This window comes from Lottia gigantea, assembly GCF_000327385.1.
Source record: "Lottia gigantea unplaced genomic scaffold LOTGIsca_6, whole genome shotgun sequence".
Classification (NCBI taxonomy): Eukaryota; Metazoa; Mollusca; class Gastropoda; family Lottiidae; genus Lottia; species Lottia gigantea.
The window spans coordinates 2499787-2525228 of NW_008710049.1; the positions used below are offsets into that span (position 1 = coordinate 2499787).

Genomic DNA, 25442 nt, shown 5'->3' on the forward strand with positions numbered 1-25442 from the left:
TTTGTGGTTCCATAGCTAAATAGTCAAGGACCCTATTCACAAATACTACAAAAAGTAAATAAATGTGACATTTTCTTCAGCTGATTTGTTAACCAATTCAATGAGTTTGAATTACAATCCGATCACAGGATTGCCAAAAATTCCAGTTTTTGAGAAAAAAGGTCCCCAAACCAGCCGTTGAATATTTTTATTTTCGAGGAAGCGGGAGTTTAAAAAAAAGACTAGACCATGGATAAGGATGATTGTATTTATTAAAAGGTTAATTTATTGAGTACTACCAATAATGGATGTACAGTCAACATAAATAACAATTACAGTGTAAATAGATTATACTCTTCTTTCTTCTATTATCATTTATTATCTGTCTAAAAGCTTCTAATTGACAGGCCGGGCATTTCATTCTATCATTTATTGATTTCTACTCCGGCTCTTTTTAGGGACTAAGATAAATACTTCAATCTTTTCATTGATACTACTTCAGTGAACCATAGGCGTTTAAGATGTTCAGATAAATAATTCTGATAACTAATTATATTATTAAAAACACCTAATGTTATGGGTACTAAAGGCAGTTTCTAAGAAAACAATACTACAATGTTTCAATTGACCATGTACTATTGAAGCTGAAATAAATAATCACATTCTACTTAAGTAACTTGCTTCAATAAAATGATAAGTTTTGCTACAATCAACAATTTATTAACAATTGGGGCTTGTGGTCAATAGATATGGTTATCAAAAGCGGTCGAATGCAATCAGAGACTCTACACTTGTAGATCTGATGATACAAATCCATACTGCGTATGTTGTTTTCGTTTTTGTACCTTTGTTTTAGTGAAGGCAAAAGCAAGACTGTTAGGAAAATCAGATTATCATGGTCCTAAAAATGACACAGAATGTATGTAATATGATCGAGCAGATTTCGTTATATTGTTCAGCTTTGTGGTTTAAAATTGCATGCCATCATGTACGGGAATGCTTAAAGGACTCGAGACCATTACGACAGATCGTTCTTAATATATACAAACTTTCATTTGCTGCAAAACGAATCAATCGTATTGCTTTGTTAGTATCTTATTATCATTTTTTATATACAGAATAAATATGTTCTATAGGCTATGTTTTCTACTATACTATTACTGTAGTTGGGAGAGATAGTTATGCACTTTTCTTGAATAGGCGTGCAATGGACACAACGTAGGCTATGCCTTTTTTCATTCAGATTTTAATTGGACTTAGGGTAGTAAATAGAGGGCGATGAAAGCAGTAGCGAATGCAGTGCAGATTACGATCACACACTCTAAAACAAGATCTTCAATATTTTAATCAGCAAAGTTGCATCAGCCACAGAACCAGATTCAAAATGTTGTATATTTGACTTAGTTTCCGAACCGACTTTCCTGGTGGTGAAATTTGTATCCGATATATATAATTCTACCATCAAACAATCTACAGTGGTTAACAGTTCGACTATCTGTATCTATATCATTGCATAGTGTCTATGTTAAACTAATTCAAAACTAAGATACAAGGATAAAATACAGAGGACGGAAAATATTCCTAAACTGAACATCTACTTTATATGGTAGCTCGATTCACAAAAAATTAACTCAAAAATGTCTCTTCCAGTTTCATTTACAAAAACATGAGCCTCGCTGCAATGTTACTTCTCACGTTTGTTGCTTGGACAGTTGCAAAAGACAAATTTAACTACAAACTTTGTTTATGTCGTGTCTATAATATTCACATTAATTTCGCTCATATTTAAATTTGATTGAAAAGAGCTACCACACCATATAAATAAAAATAAAGAACTATAATACTGTATAAAGAGTGAAGGTTTATATTACAAACAGTTAATTAAATATTTAATTATCCATATTCGAGTTAATTGGTCCACTAGATAGGTCGTCACAAAACTCGGAAACATCTGCACTTAATTTCAACACAATTCTAAATTTTTCTAGCGATTAAGATTGTCGTTTCCAATCAATTTAAATACTTTATATAATACACATCTAATCCAAGGAATAATGTTTGGAAACACGTTAAGATTCGACGATGCTCTCTTAGAGAAGCCCTCTTCAACGTAGGAGTTATCCTCGTTGAATTTTCTTCCTACAATAAGAACATGGCACTATTTTACTGATTTCCCGGGCTTTTCTGGCTACAGCTCCTGTTAATACTAATGCTGGTCCTAGCTTCATTCCCAATGATTTAGTTAAACTATCAGTAGTTAACAATGGTAAGCTACTACCATCTACACCAGCTCTACGGAATGTCTGAAATGAAAAAGAAAATAGTCATTTTAGTCAATCACTATTGCAGATTGATCTGAGAATCCTGAGATCTGTTGACAAATAATTTCGAAGACTCTCCTGACAACGTGTCCAAATAATGTGTCGGTCGTCACCAAACTTAACAAAAATGGGTGGTAAGATCAACATTTAGGTTTGTAGCCTTCAGGTGTTCTCCAGATTACAACACTATTACTAATTGGATAATAATTTTCGTTCTGAGTTACTCTGCTACTCTAGCCAGAAGTTAATAGAAGAGCTAATGTCTGTTCACATTTGCTATAATGACAATGACTACTTACATCAATATATGGTGAACAACCATCAAGTCTTTTCATAAATCTACACACGTCCTCAGTACTCCACGATCTGATATCGTCAATATTTTTATAATCACATGTACACTCAGTAGACGTTTTACTACGTTCAGAGTCCGACCATGATCCATTTAACTTATGGCCTCGATAATTCACTTCATGGGCATCCTCGATAGAATTGTCATTTTCATCAATTTTCATAGACCCTTGTCCAGTTAAACTCGAAACAGAAGAAAATACAGGTGAACCGTTTCTAGAGTTTAACTGGGGGCCATTGGATAAAAAAGGCGACGATGAATTGCTTTCTGGGGATCTGGAACTATTATTGGGACTAGAGGCAAGGTGAGGAACACTGTTCATACGAGGCATTGTCTGTAAACTGGTCACTAAAAGTTCACTTTTACTGTCCTGATAGGAGTCACTGTATGATAATCTCTGTTTCTTAGAACTCAAGTCCACAACGGATTCTTCCAATGATCTCTTTAATGCAGCATTTCCCATAAATCCATTATTCAGGTTATGAAAGAATTGAGTAAACCGCGTTGTTTCTAGGCCTGGTGGAGGCATGGTAAAGGGGAAACAACTCTGCCACATCTGTAACGATGGTAGGGGAAATGGTAAATGTGGCATGCTTGCAATCATTTCTGGTGAGACTGGATAACCAAATGGTAAACCAGGGCTAGGTAACATGGGTGGTGTGTTACTGGATAATTTAGAATGTTGATGTGCTGGTGGTGGATTGGTTGTTAACCTGAAAAGAAAGAGATAGAGGTACATCAAAACCTGTGGTTATATTATCTCAAATGCGATTGAGCATTAAATCGAGCTTGATAAGACAAAGAGAAGGGTCCGACAGGTTGAGGCTGCTTCAATCATCATCCTTGTTATTATTTTATCAAATTGCATATTATCTTGCAATGAGGAATCACAGACCTATTTTGTGTTAGTGGAATTTGATTTTTAATTGTCAAAGTAAACCAACACAAGTACACAGATTTAATTCAATGAAAGAATTCGAAAGGTCAACGTCCACTGCGATTTAATTTTAAACGGCTGTCATTGTAGCTATCAAACCCAAGAAAAATAAATATACATTTAGCATAAGATGCAATAAATATTTGCGTGGGACTAATCCTTTACAAAGTATATGAGGATATCACAGTCTAGTCAGATCTATTTTGAGTCTTTTCTTTCAACCGGGATAAAGTTGTCTCCGTTTATAGCAGAATCTTCTCTCGCCGGATGTTCATTATTGATGTAAGAAGAGGTGGTATAATAGTTTCTATTAGTAGGTATGGAATCGGCATCCTGTTGTTTAATAGAGATACCATTCCACGTAATATGTAGTTCTTACAACATCGCAAGTCAACGAACTGTCTTTTGATATGTTTTTGTTAGTCTTTTAGAACGTCGGATTAGGTATCTCTGTACTTCCGATGAAGTACGATGACGCATATAATAATAATTTCTCTTTTTTAAAATGTCTGTCTGTCATATTCACAAGATGATCCAATATTAATATAACACATTAATTAAAGCTAAAGAGCGTCTTCCTGATAAGCTGTATTACTTACGGATAGTTAGTATGCAGTATTAAATATCAATTAACATTCAATATAATATCTATTTTTTTTACCAAAGCCAAGATGCTGATTCGACAAACGCAATTACAGAGCGATATCATGTTCCAAAAAACGTGAAAGAGCTTAAATACATTCATTCGTACATGTTTTTAACTATCTTGATAGCATAAGTATAATGATATAAGTAATGATTTCAACTTACTGTTTCTTATCACGTCTGATATCAGGGTCACCATATCTTTGTGGTTGTCTTTCCGGACTTCTGTCTCTATAATATTCCTTGTTAGATTTACCAGCTATCGGACTCACAAAATCACTCTTCTTCAATTTAGCCTGCAGTTTCTCAAATTGCTGCATTCTTTTCGCTCGTTTGATAACACTTTTTACAGTCTTATCTATCACCTCAGGCGGTTTCTCACTAATCTTGGCTAGTTTCTCTGTTAATTTCGCCATTACTGCAGCTTTCTCGGCTGATAATGTAGGCGAGGATAACGACTGGGCGGAACCTTTGGAACTTGTTGAGCCTACAGGGCTAGAAGTAAATCTAGGTTGCTGATTACTTGGTGACGTCGGTGATGTACTTTTCTGTTTGTCATATTCCTCTTTTGTCATCGTAGCTGCCGGCGATTTCAGAGTTTGTTTACTTCGTGAATGTAAATCAGGATAGCTGGTATTCGGGGGTAGTGATACTCCATTCATACCATATGAATTAGCCAGATTCTGGGCGAACAGATGTTGAAGACTTAATCCTAACATTGGATACTGGGGATCAAACGGAACTCCAAAATATGGTGGTGGAACTATAAAAATATGAAAAGATATAAATACGAGAATACAGAGAGATAAAAGGGGAAGAATTATAAAGTTTGTATGTGTAATCAATAGATTTATTTGCCAGTCAGGTGACAGGTGCGAGTCTAATATTTAAAGACGGTATATTGTATCATATAGAATCGATATCTCTTCTTAACACCTCTTATTACAATCTGAATAGAAACGCCACGCGAATCAACCTATTCAATACCAAGCAGAAGATAGAAATTCGAAAAAGGTTAGTGAGGATGGCAAGGTTAGGGATACGACACCTGAACGTTAATAAAAGACAGGACCATCACCTTTTTATAGCAATCAATCATTGATATAATAGACACGCGCTGTCGATACAAACACTCACAAAGCTGTAAGAAGACATTAAACTCACCTATTGGCTGAGGTACAGTCGATGGCGTCATTGGAACCGAATCAATACCAGTCCCAGAAGTAGAATTCCGCCTGATTTCACCCATTTCTAAATCTTTAGCAGTTAGAGCTTCGTCTTTTGTTTCATCTGGTGAATTTCTATCTGTATTTAATGTCGGTGTAGTTGTTAGAAGCTGTGTAGTAGGAAAAACAGTGTCGTTCATTGTCCTCTGCTGACTGGTAACTGGTGCTGATTTTTCTTTCGAGCTTCTTAAATTATTAATAATGTTACTCAACCGGGCTTCGCGGTGTTGTCTGAAAGAATACAACCACCAGATTCACGCTTACAATAACAAGAGATATAATATAAATATCATTCACATAAACTAATGTTATAGAAGAAAAATTGATGGCCCACCTGTGCACGGTGACACACTCATATAACATCAATATCATGACTTTATTTGTTCTTTTATCAATCGAATGATGGCAAAAATGACTTATGACAAATCTCCGTATTAAGTGGGCTGTCCATGTTATATTGGAGTCCTATTAGATGTATATTATAAACATTTTATCTTTTTCGGTGCAATTTATGAGCTAGTTAGTTTGTGATGTATATTTTTCAAGTTATCATGTTTGAGCTATGAATTCTAGTTTAAAGTCAACATAGTAAAGAATCTATACTTAAAGGTGACCATGTTATTACCAATGTATTAAAAAAGGATTGCACTTTGCCACTTTTGGACCATCCCAATCTTGGTCAGATGCGGTACTGCAATTTCCTTTATTCCTTGAACATCCCCAATTGTATTTATTTGATAAATCTGATTTTCATATTCTTTGTTTCCAACGGAAGTGTCTGAGAACGGACAAACCAGACAATGGAGAAAGACAGATAGAATCTAAAAATATGTCAATTTGTATAGACAAGTCTTGTCAATGTCATATGACTGCTTATTATCAATGTCAACAAGTCGTATATAGAGAAAGCCATGATCTGGTGTAGATTGAATATTGAATAAATAGAAGCATATGGACTGAAGACAGTAGTTATACATGTCTGTATCATACTGTCTCCGGGAATCAACCATAAATTTCCTTTTGTATTCACTAATTAATTTGCTTTGTTATTTTATGTTATAAGGGAATACCAATACTTAGCTGCTCCCTTTTTCGGTTTAAAGGTCACAAGAAAGAATTTTTCTTGATTTCTTTGCCATAGAATTATTAGTAATTTAAAATTTTCATATTTGTATTTATTGATATAACGATTAGGCGACCCGATGAAGACTCCTTTGTAGCACAGGATTTCTTACAAGCAATATCGGAATTGGCGAGTCAAATATCTACAATGGTTTATGATGCCATAAAAAATTATATCAGACTTGAAATTTCCTTTAAGACGATATTGGTGGTTGTTTATTTTTGTTATATCATCTAAGATGTTAATGGTCCCTGAATGATCAATTCACTATAGACATTGATAATATTAATTTATATACCCAATTTTATAACGCTCGTAAAATTCTTATATAATATTACTAAATGGGTTATTAATTGTCTCCAAAAATCAATCGTCAGAACACGAAGCTTTTATCATTTGATTCAAATTTCACGATCTTCCATTTGTGCTCTGACACCTTGACTACTAAATTGCAAGGCATTGAAATAATATGCTCTGGAGGAGGACATTACAACTCATTTAAAATTTTCAACAGCTAACCAAGTCATGACTTAAATATAGTAGGTAAGGGTCACATCCAAGATGCTGCTCTTCCAGCTATGCATAATACATTAGGTTCCGCCTACATTGTAACCTATTAATATTTACACCATCCTTTAAATAATAAATAGGACTAATTGGCTTTGAAAAAAAAAGATTTAGTGATATAATATAATACACATACCCGTGTGGCTTTTCTGGAGAACGTAGAATAACCTTCTCTTTGAAATCTACTGGTAGTTGTTCAGATCTTGAATCAATGGGCTCTTTCTTTTCATCCTTTACAGTAATACCTTGTACAGTTTGTTGTGGAGATTCATCACGTGATTTATCCTCCTCCTGTTTTAAAGATGTTTTCAGCAGTGATAACGGTGTATCGTCTGTTGTATCCGATGACTGGTCGTCTGCAACGTCATCTACGTCATCATTAGAATCATCTTCGGCGTCACTGTTTTCACAAACAGGTGCTTCACGTTCAACGTCAGAGTTACTAACTTTAGTACTAAAGTCTGTATCTAAATCAAGTGATCCCTGTTTAGTCTCCGGTTCGTCCACAATTTGTAAAGGTTGGTCACAATCTGAATCGGAATCGTGATCTTCAGTCGGCTCACTTTTTGCCGTTTGCGTTTCTTCTATATGATCATTTAAAGATGTGGCTTTAGGAGCTAGTGTTGATAAAAGTTCCTCACTCACAGAACTACCAGGGGAATGCGGCTCACTGGAATCCGAGTCAACCTTAGATCCATCTGATTCAAAATCAAACGGCGTTTTAGAAGCACTTTTTATTTCAGAATCGTTTTTATTTTTTGTCAAACTCTCGTCACTCTCATCAGCTGTTTTCAATTTTCTTTGTTTCTTTAATTCTGCTGCCGAACTTTGGTCAATCTTTCTGGGAGGTTCACAGGCGTTCTGTAAAGATAAAGCAATCAAATTAAGCATTTACTAAATACATATATCGAAACCTATCATTCGCAAAATTAGGCAACATATTATGCCATCACAAACAATATCTCATCTATCTATTTCTAAAAAACCAAATTCGCCAAAGAACACCGCATTGTTTAAAAACTTATGCATATCAGCATTCAAAAGAAAAAAAATCAAAACGTAGACAATAGTTCAGCAGAAACACACCCACTGACTAGTCCCAATCTGAAGAGATACCTATTTTCTGACCTGTTTCGACCATTTAGTAGTTTTTCTAGAAATCTTCCACGAATACATGTCACGTCTACCCACAGTGTTACAATAGTAGTCTCTAATTACTGATATATAAGGCAATGATAAATATGAAACATGCAGTAAAGAGGATATGCTATTTTATATCTTTCTTAATTAAGATCCACAATTAAACAAAAACTCTTAAAGACACTTTGCAACACTTGATAATTTGTCAGGAAACGTATAATTAGATGTGATTCTAATGATTATTTGAACCGGGTAACTACTACAGTATCTTATCATTTTTAACTACTTAATACCACTTTTTTTCTCTTTGAATATCCAGTATCATTACATCATAGGTTTCACACTCAATGCGTTCGGGTTTCGACTATTCCCAGCTGTATTAACTATTGTTTCCTCCTTCATAATTACTGCTGTGGGTATGGTATCGGTACACCCGATCCCCTGCCTCTATCAATGAGGGTTCCCTTTCATATAACTTGTTATATTTGATAAAGAGTGAATTAAAAGGGTATGAAATAGTGTAATGCCCGGATACAAAACGCATCATTTTCAGATGCGTGAATATATAATAATATTACAGTTTTTCACTATCATCATTACATCAAAGGGTTTTCATCGTACGGGTCGCAGTTACGTTTAATTTGGACAATATAATACATTAATGTTCCTTTCAGTAGATTATTTAGACCAGATTTATCCACATAATCGTATCATCTCATATACACCCCAATATATTCTTATACTTTTACCATTTGAAAACCCTCTATCGTTACATGTTTCTCGTTAAATGTGTTTTGGTTACGATTACTAGAAATAATAAATCGATTTCAGATAACACCAGCTTAAACTTGACCGGTGGATTCGTTGACCTAATAACAATAGCGTATTCAATTCATACTTAGAGGTATGGCTCCAGAGGTTTAAAGGGATGCACGCGTCTAAAAATTTCAGTTATACCTATCATTTTTCCGAATCAAAATCCAGCGTTCGATTGTCATATAATGCACCAAAAACTACCGCAACGAGTTAGACTGTCATCAGCTCCGGGGCGTCATTAACCTACTCATTTTATGATATTATGACGTCAAAGGTAATAACAATTTTGAGATCAACCATCATTACATACTGGTTGGTTCGTAGCGTGAAAAGTTCAAAGCAGCATGACATTTGATCGAATGTCAACGTAAACCTATTTCAATAATTATAGTCCCAGAATAGATAAAATTTGATATCGCCTGAAAAAACACCGTATTCTTCTAAAACAATATATATCAATTTCTTACAGATAGGCAAACCGACACGGAAAACGCGTCTTGTCATTCGTAAATGACTAGTCCCCCGGGCTCTGTGTGCTACAGGTTGTGGACGTGAAATATATCTCGACAATTGGAAATCATTCAAATTTTAATTTAATATTCTATATTATATTAGATGTGAATATAATTATAAATGATATCTGTCTGCCTCTTCAATCGTATATCATCATCATCACATCTGAACAAAATTTACAATTTCAACAGGAATGGCATATTTGAGTTAAAGGGATTTTATAATTTTTTTTACATGTATCGGGGACTCTGATAGCATCAATTTGTACCATTCCAATTTTCAATCAGAAGTCTGTGGTTCCTGCAATTCCACTAAAAGTGTTTGATGACGTCACACTAAGTATGCTTTATCACCTTGGGTTCCTTACAAATCTTGTTAATCAATCAATATTCAAGTCATGTTAGAGGCTTGAACAGTGGACAGTAGACCTATCATTACTGACGCAGCCTTAACGTGGACATCATTGCTCATTGAAAATATTGATTCCACATCATATATCTAATACATGCATATAATATGCTCTATGATAAAATCAATAGATAAAAATCAACGTATTAACAGGTGTATAAAGAAAGGATAGGAGATGATTAGCGGTGATAAAACATTAAATACCAGTGTTTTCATGATGAATATAATATTGTATCTGTTTGGTACAATCTAACTCACACGACCTCTCTACATATGTTACACTTTCTGCGTGATATTGACAAAAATATAACAATACCCTCAATATTCTATCTCCTTCAATAGAGTAGAGGTCTTTGTATTCTAAGTGAAATGGAAGTGATTTAACTTGGTTAATTTGAGTGTAAAGCCAGGTATAAGAGACACAGTAGACATGAAGAACGTGATTCTTCATCATATTTTAACTCTTCACACCTACATAGCAAATCATCAAACGTCATTGTGACGTCATTGAATATACATTTAAAATATTGGCAATATAAAGAAGAGCATGTGAAATCCTGTAGATACTCTAAAGAATACAATGAAATATGATACATATTTATTGTCTATCATTTATATGATTAATTCAGGGAACTAAACGGACTAAATTAATTGATAGAAAATGCATTGAAACAAGCACCTGCTCGCATTACGCATAGATAATGAAATACTTGCTTCCCGTGTATCGAACAGTCATTAAAATATCATTACAATTTGAATATTCAATTTTTTAACATAAAATAGGGCAAATAGTTAAGACCACAAATAAATAATACATATGATATACAATACACAATAATTTTACACAACGACTACAAATATAAAGGAAAGGGAAACTAATTCAAGACTTTATGACTGTATAAATCAGATAAGTTCTTGTCACTAGACGGTGTTTAGTTTAATGATATTTAAAAATTATAATAGGATGATTCAAAACGGCGTCTCTTAAACAGAAATAAATTAAAGATGGGGAAAGTCTGATATGTAATATTATAAATATAAAAGATTATTAGTTTTCTGAATTACGCCAGCAACAAAACATAAATACATCAACTGAAATTGCAAGGTAAAGAACTCCTCAACAAATACTAAAAAGCTTCGTTTTATGATAAATCGTCGAAATTTTTAGAAACCGATAATATATGCCTAGAATAAAACGAAAGTAGTTTTAACTACTAAGAATAATGACTGACCTGTATAACTGTAATATCATACAACATAACTCTATACTCTCTTACTAGGCATTCACTAATCTAATAGACACTAGTCATATAACGATTGTTTACAGTGAGGTACCTTCAAATTACAATATAATTTAAACGATTACCTGCTTCAGAAGGTAATTTACACAATAACTACCTTGAATCAATACAACTACCAATAGAAACACTCACTCAATCACAATACTAACGCAATTTTTCACTTTTGCAATGAAGGAGATATTAATTAGAATTCAATATCAGTGTTTAAGATATAATTATTTGTCAATTCGAGAATGAGATATCACTTTCAATGGTATTCATACTCATAAAGATAGAAAACAAATTAACTTGTCTTAAAAGAGATTTTTTAGTCTCTGCGGCCGTGAGAGTGTTAATCTACACAATAGATTGATAATAATGCATTGATTAAAGTCAATATATGTCCTTTAAATAATTCACTTGAGAATAGTTGGTATTAGAAAAACTATTAAATGAAACTATCAACTGACAAATATTGTAACAAAGTCACAATGGACAAAACTGATCAGCATCTGATTGGGTCATGATAACAATGCGACTAGGTTGATTTTCATAGTAAACAAAGAACAAAGGTTGAATTTTAACCCAGACAAGGAAAAGTACAATAGCAAGCGATTTGGTCTTAATTAGATGTTTATAAATTTTCTTGCCATTTTTTTACCGTTACTGAGCACATCGTACGTCAAAGTAAAATTGTTCAAATGATAGTCAAAAGTTTGTACTAGTCCTATCTACGATCTGTCCATTTCCTTAGAACCATAACTCATATCAATATCGATATCGTCTCTGATAGAATGTAGCTTTAAGTATAAAATGATAGTAACCGTCAGTAGGTATGATAGATCACATGGAAGCTTTGACTCTATTAAAATTTCTATTCTTAAGACGTAAACGATAATCTTTGATTTCTAATAAGATTGACTAGATAGTAATGATCGGGAATTAGTTAAGGATATCAAACTAAATAGAAACATGACAATTATATTAGAGATATTTTATCTTTACCGTGTCATTGTGTTCTGCACCAGTTTCATTTATATATAAATTTATGCAAAATGACAACGGATTGATAACTATTTAGAACAGCATTAGTAGTTTCAAATGTTTGTTTACGAAATTTTGGTCAAGAAAAGTACATATTTGAAATATTTTATTGATTTGAAAATTTATTTATAAAAAAATATCATTCCAGTCCAAAGTGTTCCATCATTTCAATCATGCTTGATTCTATGAAGGCATTATGCAAACGTTACAAGAAAAACACGCAATGTCCTCGTGTTTCATGTTTTAATTCCAATTCCTAAAATGTCAAGACAGATTACATAAGAAACAAATGAGACCAGAAGGACGCTAGATAGTTTCCGAGAAATTAGTAGATGTACGACTTGTCTGGCTCTCGTGCTATTTTAGTGAAATAACAGTAAAAGATTTCATATTATATAAAAGCGATCACATCCTATTCCTTCATACAATAACAGAAATTAAAATAAAGAGTTTTACGCCCTACTCTTCTGCACCTGGTTGGGATAATAAACATCATGCTAACTGAGAAATTGCTCATTTAGTTTAGTACCGATCCGGAAGTATTTCTTTTCAACTTGTTTTCATCGTCAAAATGACAAGATGACAAAAATATGTACTTAAATTTTGATATTTAAGTTTGCCCACGGCCATCTGAAGGAAAGGTAAGATATTTCCTATTTGTCATCAATAATAAAATCATTTAATTCCAATGATGAAATAAAATGGCAATAGAGATCCCGTTTCGTTTTTATCGTTCGCAAAGTTGGCTACATCAGTAACTTAGTAAAATAAATCGTATTAAATGACGATGAGTAATAGCTCAGAGATGTATTTTAATCAGATGGTGATATGATAATTAGAATGAAATAATCTATGAATATCCTGTTTATTTACAATCTAGATACAGATGAGTTTTACAGAAGAACGTTCTGTTATTTTATCTAAATATTGTCATATTCCTAATGCACCACAGGCCTTTTATATTGACATGGAAGATATGATATAACCATTTTAATACGGATGTTACTACAAACTTTATATACAAATATATCTTTGTGTAATCATCCTAGAATATTACAATCTGGTAATGAGATCTATTTCGACATGAAGTGAAGAAAGTCGTTATTCATATTTCAACAGTGATGTGTTGTAACTTTTTGGTCAACAATTAAAAAATTTGAGCGAGTTACAAGTATTTGAGAATTTTTCCTAGTGACAATATTGATAAACCGTAAGATACGTTATCCTGTAAAACAGACGTAACGGACAGCGCTTTCGTGAGTCGGTTTAGTGTTGGCTTACTACCCGTAATATCTAAAGCGAAAAAAAGATATCAAAATTATTTATGTACTTCTTTAAGGACATACATCATGGCGTTGTCCGTCTTCCTTAGTCTCACAAAATAAACACCTTATTTCTAGAGTTTGTAATAATTTGATTTTGTTTTTCCGACACAATAGTTATCACATCAATAACACGTACGTTATTGACATTTCTCTGTACTTTTAGTTAAAAATAAACAGCGCAGTGCATATTTGAGACTATAAAACTAACAAGACTATAAGGAATGACTTTATTCCATTGGGTGTGTCAGAATTATCTCCTAATTGACGGAAATTATGTCCCGATTATTTCAGACAATTGTCTTTAAGACTGAAAATAGTTAAAAGGATATTATTAAGACACGATGTGGTGATATTGTTAGCTTGTGGACATATTGTAGTTATTATTGTAGATTGTACGCATATAACCCAAGGTAGAATAGCAATGACATGATTCAGGTCTTCAACATGGTGACAGCACAGAAATAAACAGAATCTAAATAAAACGCTATTGTGATATATGTTATTACACCCCACCGTATATGGAGTTTCTTCCTAACCATATCTTAATCATTGCCTATATACTTTTGAGCACAAAATTGCACATCAAAATATCTAATTTTAAAGAGCTCATCTAATGCTGCCAGAGTTTTTTCAGAACGTCATCACAGATGGCATTTAATTCATACCGTATATAATGCATATTATTAAATAACTGGGTATTATGCTAATCTCCCCTTGTATACAGAAAAGAACCCCACCATTGCTTATAAAAAAATAGATAAAGAAATAAGTAGATATAAATAATAACAGAAGATAATCTGTTATCATCGAAGTTATTACATGTTGTATATCGAAGACATGGTCTGATAACGGACTATTATGTTAAACTATAGATACGCTCGTCTTTTATCTATCTACAAGATTAAACTTATATAGGACTATAGACAACCTCACGAGACAATTAGTCAGAATATATAAATCAGAAGTCTGACATCACTTCAACCTTAATGATTTTTATATAAAACCACTGAAATATCTGATACACATTCAAGCTGACGATTTGACAATGAAATTCGCTTTGCAGTCAGATGTTCTGAGAGAGAGTTGCTGCTCTCTGCCTTGCTAATGATAAGCGCTAAGAGCCATATCATAGAAACGGTAACGATTGGAAATCCCAGCATCAGAAATAGCGTAGACCATATCTATCACAAGTCTTATACATACAAAATATTGTTAAAAATAAATGTCATTGTAGTAATTTGCATCAGTCCAGAGATATCATAAACTCTGAAAAAAATGATGCGTAAAATCATAACGATAATCTGAGACCTCATAATAACAATTGACGATATCCTATAATATTGATGATAATTTCATAGAAAAATATACTGAATTTAGTAAAATATGATAGAGAAGTACATACGGATTGAAAATTTACCGACATTGCCACGTAATGATGTTAGCAGCACAGAGAAAGAGACAGGCGTGAGAACATAACATAGATGTAACTTAAAACATAATATCTCTAACTCATCTGTTAAAATAGAACAACCACTGGTTAGAAATATAGACAACATAACCACTGTCTTCTGACTCCATATAGACAGATAAACATATCTTAATTAAAATATACTAATTAATAAAATTACATTACCCTCACTTGTAGCACTGTAGATAGCTGTGACATTATTCTAAACACTTAACGAAGATACAAACTATTTTGATTATGACACTCAAAGTTCAAGACTAAAATCTTGTCGATGTGCAAACGTCAATCTTGTCTTTTTTCAACATGAAAACTGAAGCGGCAGAATATCAAATTTCCGTCAACATATTCTCGAATCTATTAATGTTAGATAGAAAGGAAGCTCTTTTTAAACATTGGTAGGAAGATGACAATATGGCGTGTTACAGGATAATAGATATTCCTTAAATGTCATTAAAAAGACAATTCTTAGAATTATATTGCCCTATTTACAATCGTAAAATAATGAACACCAATCAAATCTCATCATGCTCTCAATTCTTTCTTTAGAAATTAATTCGTTTTAGACTATACTTTAGAAAATAACAATTAAGAAATTCGAAATAAAAATCGATAATTATATAAATTTTTCATTTCATGGATAAGCAAATTTTAACTCACTCAAAAAAGAGTCAGGATATAGCCAGTTGAAACGACATCGGTTATATCAGATGACAAATCAATGACATTACTTATCGTATGATGTTATTTGCAAAACAATTCATTTAGTTTTTATATCAAATTATTGCATCCAGACTAGGATATGAAACGGTATTTTAAAATCTTTCTCATTACAGGTCAATCCGAATGAGTGACAGGATGCCAACAGGTATGACCAGGATAGCATGATACTGCATGTATGTGTGAAATTTGGATGATAACAGTTTGATTATCTCGAGATAAAATGACATCTTTCGAGAGAAAAAATGATGCAAACTAAGATATAATCCCTTGAGTTTTGCACTTCAAAAATATTCTAATGAGCCATATCTGACGAAAATTGTTAAAGTCGTAACACTTGGAAAAGCCGTACAAATTCTTATCTTAAATTGGAAAGATGGCCATTAAGGTTAAGGATGATGTCAGCTTGTAATTTCAAATAAGGATATACCAACTTATCATCCTCCATATTGTATGATACCAGGTTGTCATTCTCTTGTAATTAGTCATATTTCAACACCTTTAAAAGTCTGCCAAGATACTGATCTCAACAAGATTCCGACAGATCACTCTAATATACGGTGAAAGCAATTGTGCTTTTAAGACAGTTTTCCACAAACTAGAGGAGGATGTGTACATTTCTTACTTTAAGCCGGTGAATATATATACTGTTGATAATGAGAACAAGATGACATCTTCCTTTGTTGCACTTATACATACGATTTCATTTATCTCTTTCTCTAATACCTCTTTGGGCGATTTATCGTTGTAAACGAAGTTTAAACTGGTGTTGAGGTACTTGATAAATCGAAATGAACGTGATAATAATGAATTGCGCTTTAAAGACAAAGGCCTGTCTACCATCGATTACTAATCTTTCTCTATTCCTCTACTGAAATCTCAACATCCATGAAAACGTACGAGACATAAGGGAAAATATCGTAAGCAGATTTGAGGCTACAGGTATAGTCTATACATGTATATTTCACATAAATTCACGCATACCCACAGAGTAAATTACTTGAGTCAAATAAGAGATGATCTTATCAATTCCAGAAAGCTGACAAACGAACCTTTTGTTTTAGAAAAGGTTTCGTTTCGTTGCGAAATCGATTGGTTGAATCAGCAAACAGAATCATCCTTTTGTAACGGGTAACGACTTGCTTATTAAACGCACGCAGATGTCACGTTCGATTGCATTTGCCAATTTGTCTTTATGCTATAATACCCTCACAGATAACAATAGTGACAATTAGGTTATGATGCCAACAATGATGCCTTTCAAGTGTCGCATCTTTTAAGTATATGTATGTTCATGCAAAGCGAACATAGTTTGAATATAGCTAGGAAGAAAGATACAATCGGTTCATCTAATTGCACTTATTTGTTTATAAAAGAATCGTGAATTATAGATGTAACTGAAAACATAATTTGTAAATATCGTGAGTGAAAGTTGAAAACTGTTCATGACAAGTGGATATTGGTTCCAATTATAATTTATATGAAGCACTTAATCCCTTTAGATTCTAAATGATTTTCCAGACTAACACGACACTTTGACGTATTTTGTCTTTTCATCTGGACAATTACTAGTAGATCATGAAATTTAGAAAGAAAAAATAAGAGAAAATTTACAGTAACAAAGGTTACAGAAATACATACATCAAGTTTCAAACGAGTAACAGAAGCCGTTTTGAGCAACAAATGGCTACAAGATAACCCCCTCCCCCCCCCCTCAAAAACTGAGGCCAAATAAACCCAAAATATTACTGTAGATATACAAAAGCGAGTACAATCTAACAATGATGCTTTTTGATTGAGAAATGTTGAAATTGCGAGATTTCCGGTTAGATAACTATGATCTTCCATGTATTAGCGAATAGTTTCATACATTTGAACGAGATCTAATTTAATCTTAAAACTAACATAGAATTTCAAAGGTAATTAACCCAATGCCCAGACAAGGTGCTAGATTCCATCGCTTCCGATCCTCCTGTAAGAAAGATATATGGAAGTTAAATATTGATCTGCGAGACTTAGTCCAATAAATAGATGGTGATCGGATGGTCGGCTATTACGTAATCGTGTTACCGAACTAAATTGGTCCCAGATGATTGCTTATTTATAACAATACAAATTTTAGTTTTAACTCACCCATTGTACGCAGAGTTATCGAACTTGAATTACACAGCGTTACCATGTTAATAAGATTGAGTGACATTTATTATTGATACGTTTACACTAAATATCTGGCTAGTCTCGACTCAGTAATTACTTAGAAATAAAACAACAAATGTGCGCAGGCGAGTTCTGTGAAGTTCTTTTTGAAGAAAGAAAATGATGGTATTCAAAGTAAAAAACGGACAGAAATTGCACACAGGTCGTGACCTATTACATAATGTATTAAGAAAGGATATGAGATATATAGACACACGTAATATGCCTTATGTTTTACATTTACATAATGCTGTCTTGTTGTTTACACTGGTTTTATAGTCAACGCCTTGATCCCTCAAGTGCAACCGGCTGCTTTAACTTGTCATATAAACTGTGTGTACAGATAGGACAGTTCTACACAGACACATTCCGATTGGTATATACTCGTGATTACATCTTCCATCAACATCACACACGCACCATCGTTAATTACATACTTTTTATACTCGAGATTTCCTTAACTAGATTTATTTACTTATCTCAGTTTGTATCGTATGTAGAATAGAATACATGTACCTATGATCATCTGATCTCTGCGCACATCGTCTAGAATTCAAACCCAGTGGCTTAGGGGAATGAGATGATCCACATTTTTGTAACTCTCTAAAGTGAATGACGAGTAGAAAGGCTCAAGAGAATTGTCATCTTGTGTTCTGAAATATAGTATAGCCAATCGTTTATCTATTCTGTGCACTTGTTATATACATCGTCCATTCCCAGAAATGCTAGTGCTCTCCTTTGCAACAAATGGCCGAAATAAAGATATAAAACATAAACAAGTCTATTCTATATGTGGCAGTGACGCCGATGATTATGGACACACGCGGATTTGAAGGCTCAAATTTCTGTGAATACTTTTACTGATTGGCTTAGCTAAAAAAACTTCCCGTTTTTCGAGAATAAGGTATGACCGGTCTGATGTCTTTCTGCCGACTGCCGACCGCCGACAGGAAACTATCCAAATTAAACTCGAGTCTATATTCATACGTTGGTTTAGTCAATTGAACTAATTGATTGCCCCTCCATTATAACGACTGTATCATGAGAAATAAATTAGTATATGAACATTTGTGTACATCAAAATACAAAATATGCAGTGCGTTAGCGCGTAACTGATAGCAAGACTAGTAGTCAATTAAATCAATCAATTTACAGCCCATGTTTGATGATGACAAGAATTTATTCACAAAAGAAATTTCTATTTCATACTTCATATATTATTATCATATAGGTAGGTATCTGTCGACGACGTTTGAAAGGTATTATATCTTAAATCGGTCAAGAAATTAACTTTATTGATCACTTTGAACAGGCTGATGCAAATTATAATCAGAAAACATGTGTCCTGCAGCCATTGACCTAGTAATTATTACAAAATGGTCAAATCCTCTGGAGGGATCAATTTTACAGTCTACAAGAAAGGAATGTCGTCTAAACATTTACTTATAGTTGAATTTATTTAGAACAGAAAAGACCTCCCGTCACGTAGGATTGATTTCGTTTCGGTACAAGGAAGACATCGGTTAAGATAAAATATCACACGGTCTGGTTGAAATACGGTGATTATAAAGTAATGAAATAATATAAGATAAAAGCCTGGAAGCTAAGTGAACGTGAAATGGTGTCCATGTTGATAAACCCGGGCTCTCTGAAGATTAAACTAAAGTATGATTATCAATAAACCCCTATCAATATGGTTATCACTATTTAAATCGCTTTGGCAGAGTATCATTTAAAGGATCAAGTAATATGCTTATTAGGAATACAGCTGAATTATTTGGAGCATAACCCTTTCCAAAATATAGTTTTCGGTTTAATCTTTGGAAGTACACCCGATCAATTCACAAACGGAAAGGCAAATTCAAAATTCAAACGTCGCCACCTTTACCTTCCAAGGAAAACCAATCTGTTTTTTTTTATTATTATAAACGTTGGAAAGTTCTGGAGTTCCGTTAAAGCATTTTTAATATTAAAGAGTTTTTACAAGTTACTATTCTTTTGCGTGACTAATAAATAATTGAAGTTTTACGCCATACTGTTCTTGATCTGATTGCGCTACAAGACTGATTGATTTTCTGAAATTACGACTAAATTTCTTGGAATATTTAGTAATTTTTCACGACATGTCTCTGATGTATGTATAATCGTATGAAAAGCAGGGTGAAATAAAAAACGACAAGAATGAATCAATCTACTGTGTTGACATGCTATTAATTGACAAGCGCAGTCAGTATTACATCGGTCAAATCAAGAAAGTGTTATGTACATAAAATAATTGGAAATGTGTCCAACAAGAGGTTGCTTAGGGCAAACTCTGTGATGTTTTAGGAGTAAATGTAAGGTTATAATATCGTGCTATATTGATTATAGGTTGAAGACAGATAAGCTCACTTACGGTTAAATTCGATATTCTCGTTCTTTGCAATGGTCTACGAGATAGCATCCTAAAAACGTCCTCGATCAGTACCTCTATAACGTCAACTATACGTTGACGGTGCTACGACCACTTTCCAAAGACAAGTATCTTGCAATGTCTATTGAAGTGTTGAGAACCGACTATTATTTTGTGATAGGCTGTTTTTAGTCTAATGTGTCATCTACTCGGTACACGACACCTATCTTCATACAAACCTTACAACAATGACCGTCCTAATAATAACAAAGTCAAATTTTATTGTTTTCAGCTAAAATGTAGAAAATGTCCTAAAAGCCATAACGGCTGGTATCGTTTAGACTAGATGAAACAAAGAGGCGAACTATCGTCTGCTAGTCGTGTGAGAGCTAATCTTGACAACGCCCGCCACAATCATCGCCATATGCAGATAGAACCAGCCGTTACCCACATACAACCTATTTATATTCCACGTTTTAAAAGACCAGTGGATCTGTATGCGATTTCCACATTAAAATTTAAACCTGCTTTTGATTAACGTAAGATGACATTATGGTGAAAAGAAATGCGCTAGGGAGAAACTTGTCACGTGAGGTGTGTCTCTAGTGCAGTTTCTAATAAATTCAACACACATCCATTCACAGTTTAGTCTGTTTAGAATATATTACATACTGTATGCTTTGGGCTATGGTTACACAATTGAAGATACTACAGGTTCTACTTAGAGGCACATTAAAACTTTACTTCTCTCTAATTATTCACTTGAACAACTCACGGAACCCATTTATTTACAAGTAGAATTCGGCAAAATGAAAATATGAAATCGGGTTAGTCTTATTAAAAAGTCTTCTTCTGCGGTAGTGATGACTTTGAAAAACTTCTTTTTCACATTTTTTACAGGGACAATACAAAAAGACACGTCCCTTTAATCTGCCAAATACATAAAACTAAAAACACATGCGCTCGACTTGTTATCGTAATATGTGGTTAATTTAAATATATACTGACATGTATTCTTCCGCTTGTCTTTTGTCTTGAACACGTTTTAATACCTACACAATGACGTCAGCTAATGCATTAGGTTGACCCTATGCATTTTTCATATCGACGAGATTTCCATTTGAAAACCAACCAACAATTATATGAACAATAGGTATGAACATCTCGACAAACACTTAGAAATGTACAAAATCGATATATTTCAAGACATTGCATTCAAAAGACATTAACAAACAAGCTAATCGATCTATAGGAAAATAACCAATAAGTTAAGAATAATTTGCATGGAACGTTTAAGTATCCTAACACAATGTTCCCCAAACCATCTAAATCTGAAGGTTAAAGTTATACCAACATTATTGGAAAGAAACTTCTGCAATCGAGTCAAGACGTTTCTAGTAATTAGACCTTGAACATTACAACCCCCGTAGTAAGCATAATAGATATTTCCCCATTTTCCCCTATTTTATATATATATATATATAAACAAACTGTCCAAAATTAAACAACGACTAGAATAATAATTGTTTCAAGTTCCTGAATGGAATAAGATGATAGTGATGATAAGGGAAAGACACGCTCTGTTCTTAGGCTGCATACACAGTAAACTTTGATTAGCACGCTAGAAATTTACTGAAAACATTTAAAATGTGATACAACAATGCTATCTATTTGGGTTGAGCGATGACTGACTGATTGATATCAGCCAGTGATCGCAACTCATTCTGATGTTACAAACCAATACACGACATCTCAAACAGTGATCTAAAACTGCACTTGACATTAAATAAAGCGTAATAAACGAGCTGCAAATTTCCCAAATATTTCCACAAAATGCGATATACCAACTTTAAAGAAGGTAAATAAACTGGTAGCCGTACTATCTGAATACCTAAACTAAATATAACTTCTATTACACACGTCTTATTGATGAGTCCACGTATCTACCCAGATAAACTCGCCGATTTCAATGTTGATGAGAAAATAACTTCACGACCATCTGTGAAACCGGCTAAATTTATGACACGGGATGTCCTAGATAATGATTTCAATGATCGTTATATTGGAATTAACGAACATCAGCCGGATAAAGAGTGGTCTAATGCGAGAGGCTATATTGGATAGTGGACAGTACTAAGTTCCATTAGGAAGACAAAAGCTGCCATGAGTTTAAAACTCTAAAGACAACATCAGCATCAGATGACACAGTCAGAGTCGAACACTGTTAGCGGTCTACTCTCATTTCATCCCTACAAATAGTACTACGTTTTGTGATCTCCTAAAGCTATAAGTGTCAAACAAAAGTAAAAAAATGTTAGTTGATCATTGGCTATTAGATGTTTTGCAATCATGTTTAAGTTCGTGTATTAATGTCTGAATAGAATCCAATCATGTTTAAGTTCGTGTATTAATGTCTGAATAGATTTCAATCATGTTTAAGTTCAAGTATTAATGTCTGAATAGATTTCAATCATGTTTAAGTTCAAGTCTGAATAGAATTCAATCATGTTATAGTTCATGTATTAATGTCTGAATAGAATTCAATCATGTTATAGTTTATGTATTAATGTCTGAATAGATTTCAATCATGTTGAAGTTCATGTATTAATGTCTGAATATATTTCAATCATGTTATAGTTCACGTATTACTGTCTGAATATAATTCAATCATGTTATAGTTCATGTATTAATGTCTGAATAGAATTCAATCATGTTATAGTTCACGAATTAATGTCTGAATATAAGTCAATCATGTTTAAATTCATGTATTAATGTCTGAATAGATTTCAATAATGTTAAGTTCATGTATTAATGTCTGAATAGATTTCAGTCATGTTAAGGTTCATGTATTAATGTCTCAATAGATTTCAATAATGCTTTACAAAATACGTATTTTAATGTCATATAAATTGAGCCAAGCCGGAACATATTCGCATTGTAAATTGCCATACCACTCTACTTCCGGTTTGTTTAAAAGATACGGATGTGTATAACAATTACATAGTTGTTTTGATCTGCACATGATAGGATAGGTCAAATGCCTGGTATGCACCGTCAAGCTTCAAACAATTTACAGTAGATTTTAAGCCGTAGATCAAATGCGTAATGGACATTTTGAAGCATACTTTGCAAAATAATTGACATTATATGTGATGAAACGCCCAGCACACGACACAAAGAAATCGACTGAAGTTGATCTCTTATCTACAGCTGAATCGACTGGCATGAATACCGCCAGAATCGATAGACTGCGTTAAAAATAACCTCTAGCATCGAATTATTGGGGCATACGACTATTAAACATAAGTTAGTGAGCGAAATAACCCTAGGCTATCAATGCATAATAAAGCTAGCGATACCAGTTTAGAATTTTCGACCAATTACTGAACTAGAACTCATATCCGAAATAGATAGGCGTACAATGCAGAAAGATTACGGTAGATAACCTATAGTGTAACAAACTACGTAAACAAACTTCGTAATGTTCTACTAACAAACAATTCATTTACGTGTTCGGTGCAAAATAAAGGAAAATTTCATAAATATTTCTGACTGTCTTGATATTCAAAAACGGATTAGAAAAACTGATTAAGTAGAAACAATCTAGCGTATATAATTTGATAATTAAGTTTCATGCGAGGTTGCATCTTGGAATCGTGGAAACCTGACGCCAGTAGACAGTTACGGTGCCGTAACTACATTAATGACAATCCCTAATGAATATTCATGAATTCAACGATTTTATAGTAGCGCCCAATGTACGTCATGCAATTAGATTGCCACGTAAACGACTAGATTACGAGTTAAAGAGAAAAATCGAAGGAAACAGCTTGATGACTAGTGATTTAGTAGAAGTTCATATCACAAATAAGATAAAAAGCGAGTTAAGATGAAATCGATAAATATCAATAGGTTTGAGGACAGTTCAACATTCACGTCATTTATATAAAGGAGATTTAAATAGTGTCAATTCAAATAGGCTTTTTGTTAGTGAAGGTAGAATAAAATCTCGTGGAAAAAAGCAGACGTACCGTTTGAGTCAACAGACGACAGCTGTCACATCGGCAAGCAGTGGGATGAATTGTCAGTATTCCCTTGTTGATCAGAAGTTTTAAACTTCGTCCATAATGTCTGATAGAACGTTTCCAATCCTTGGCTGTTTCTCGCCCACTTAACATCTGAAAATCATTAGGAGAAATCCAGGCACCTTCAAATTCTATACATTGTCCTTTACTGCCCTGACACAACCGTGATAAATACATGAGAGCACTGTTAGAACCACATTCCACTTCCAGAATTATCTCACAATCTCTAAATATTGGCTGAATGTCATCTTCAGACCCGCCCAGTAGAACATGAGTACTGCCAACTCTGTAGGATGATGGTCCAGTTTGGGTATATCCTAGTACACTAATATCAGGCTCCGGAGATGCACTGTCAATCAACTTTGTGGAAAGTTCCGCGTCTTTCTTTGCACATGCTTTGGAAATGGTTGTCCCACTTTTTGGCCGTCCTCGTCCTCCTTTCTTTCTTCTCATTTTTCTGCTATAGATTAAACGACCATATGTATAGCAAGGATTATAATGTTACACTAACCGATGACCTCTAGTATTTACGACAAAGATCGTCCCCAGTCAAGTGATAAAACTGTAATGACTAGTAATACAAGATTCTCAAACTATCCGACCGAGTCTCTCTTCACTTCCTTTAATCGTGTTTTATTTACGGCGCCGACTCCACTCTGGTCCTGAATTGCACGAGTCAAAGCCACGCAAGTTATCAGCTATTGATTGTGAAATATAAGAGTTGGGCCGATAAAATGACAAAACTCTAGAATACCATCCTCGCTTTTCGTCGACGATTAGAACCCCAATAACGTCACACTCTGTACTTGATCAATAATTAACACTTTAGTTTCGTTACGCCTTGCTGCTCACGTGCGTCCTGCTTTCTGTCTCTTATCTCCTCGATAAAGCCGGATTTTAATTTAGTT

At 33.7% G+C, this 25442-nt stretch overlaps 1 protein-coding gene across 1 annotated transcript; it reads right to left on the reverse strand.

Moving 5' to 3' along the window:
- Nucleotides 1-230: 230 nt before the first annotated feature.
- On the reverse strand, nt 231-24987 carry LOTGIDRAFT_229327 (hypothetical protein; the record flags this gene model as incomplete). The annotated part of the gene is made up of 6 exons (XM_009063885.1): nt 231-2282; nt 2600-3365; nt 4400-4997; nt 5399-5691; nt 7287-8011; nt 24481-24987. The coding sequence occupies 6 exons, from the start codon at nt 24985-24987 to the stop codon at nt 2097-2099; spliced, it is 3075 nt and encodes a 1024-aa protein (XP_009062133.1). The 3' UTR covers nt 231-2096.
- Between the last annotated feature and the right edge of the window lie 455 nt (nt 24988-25442).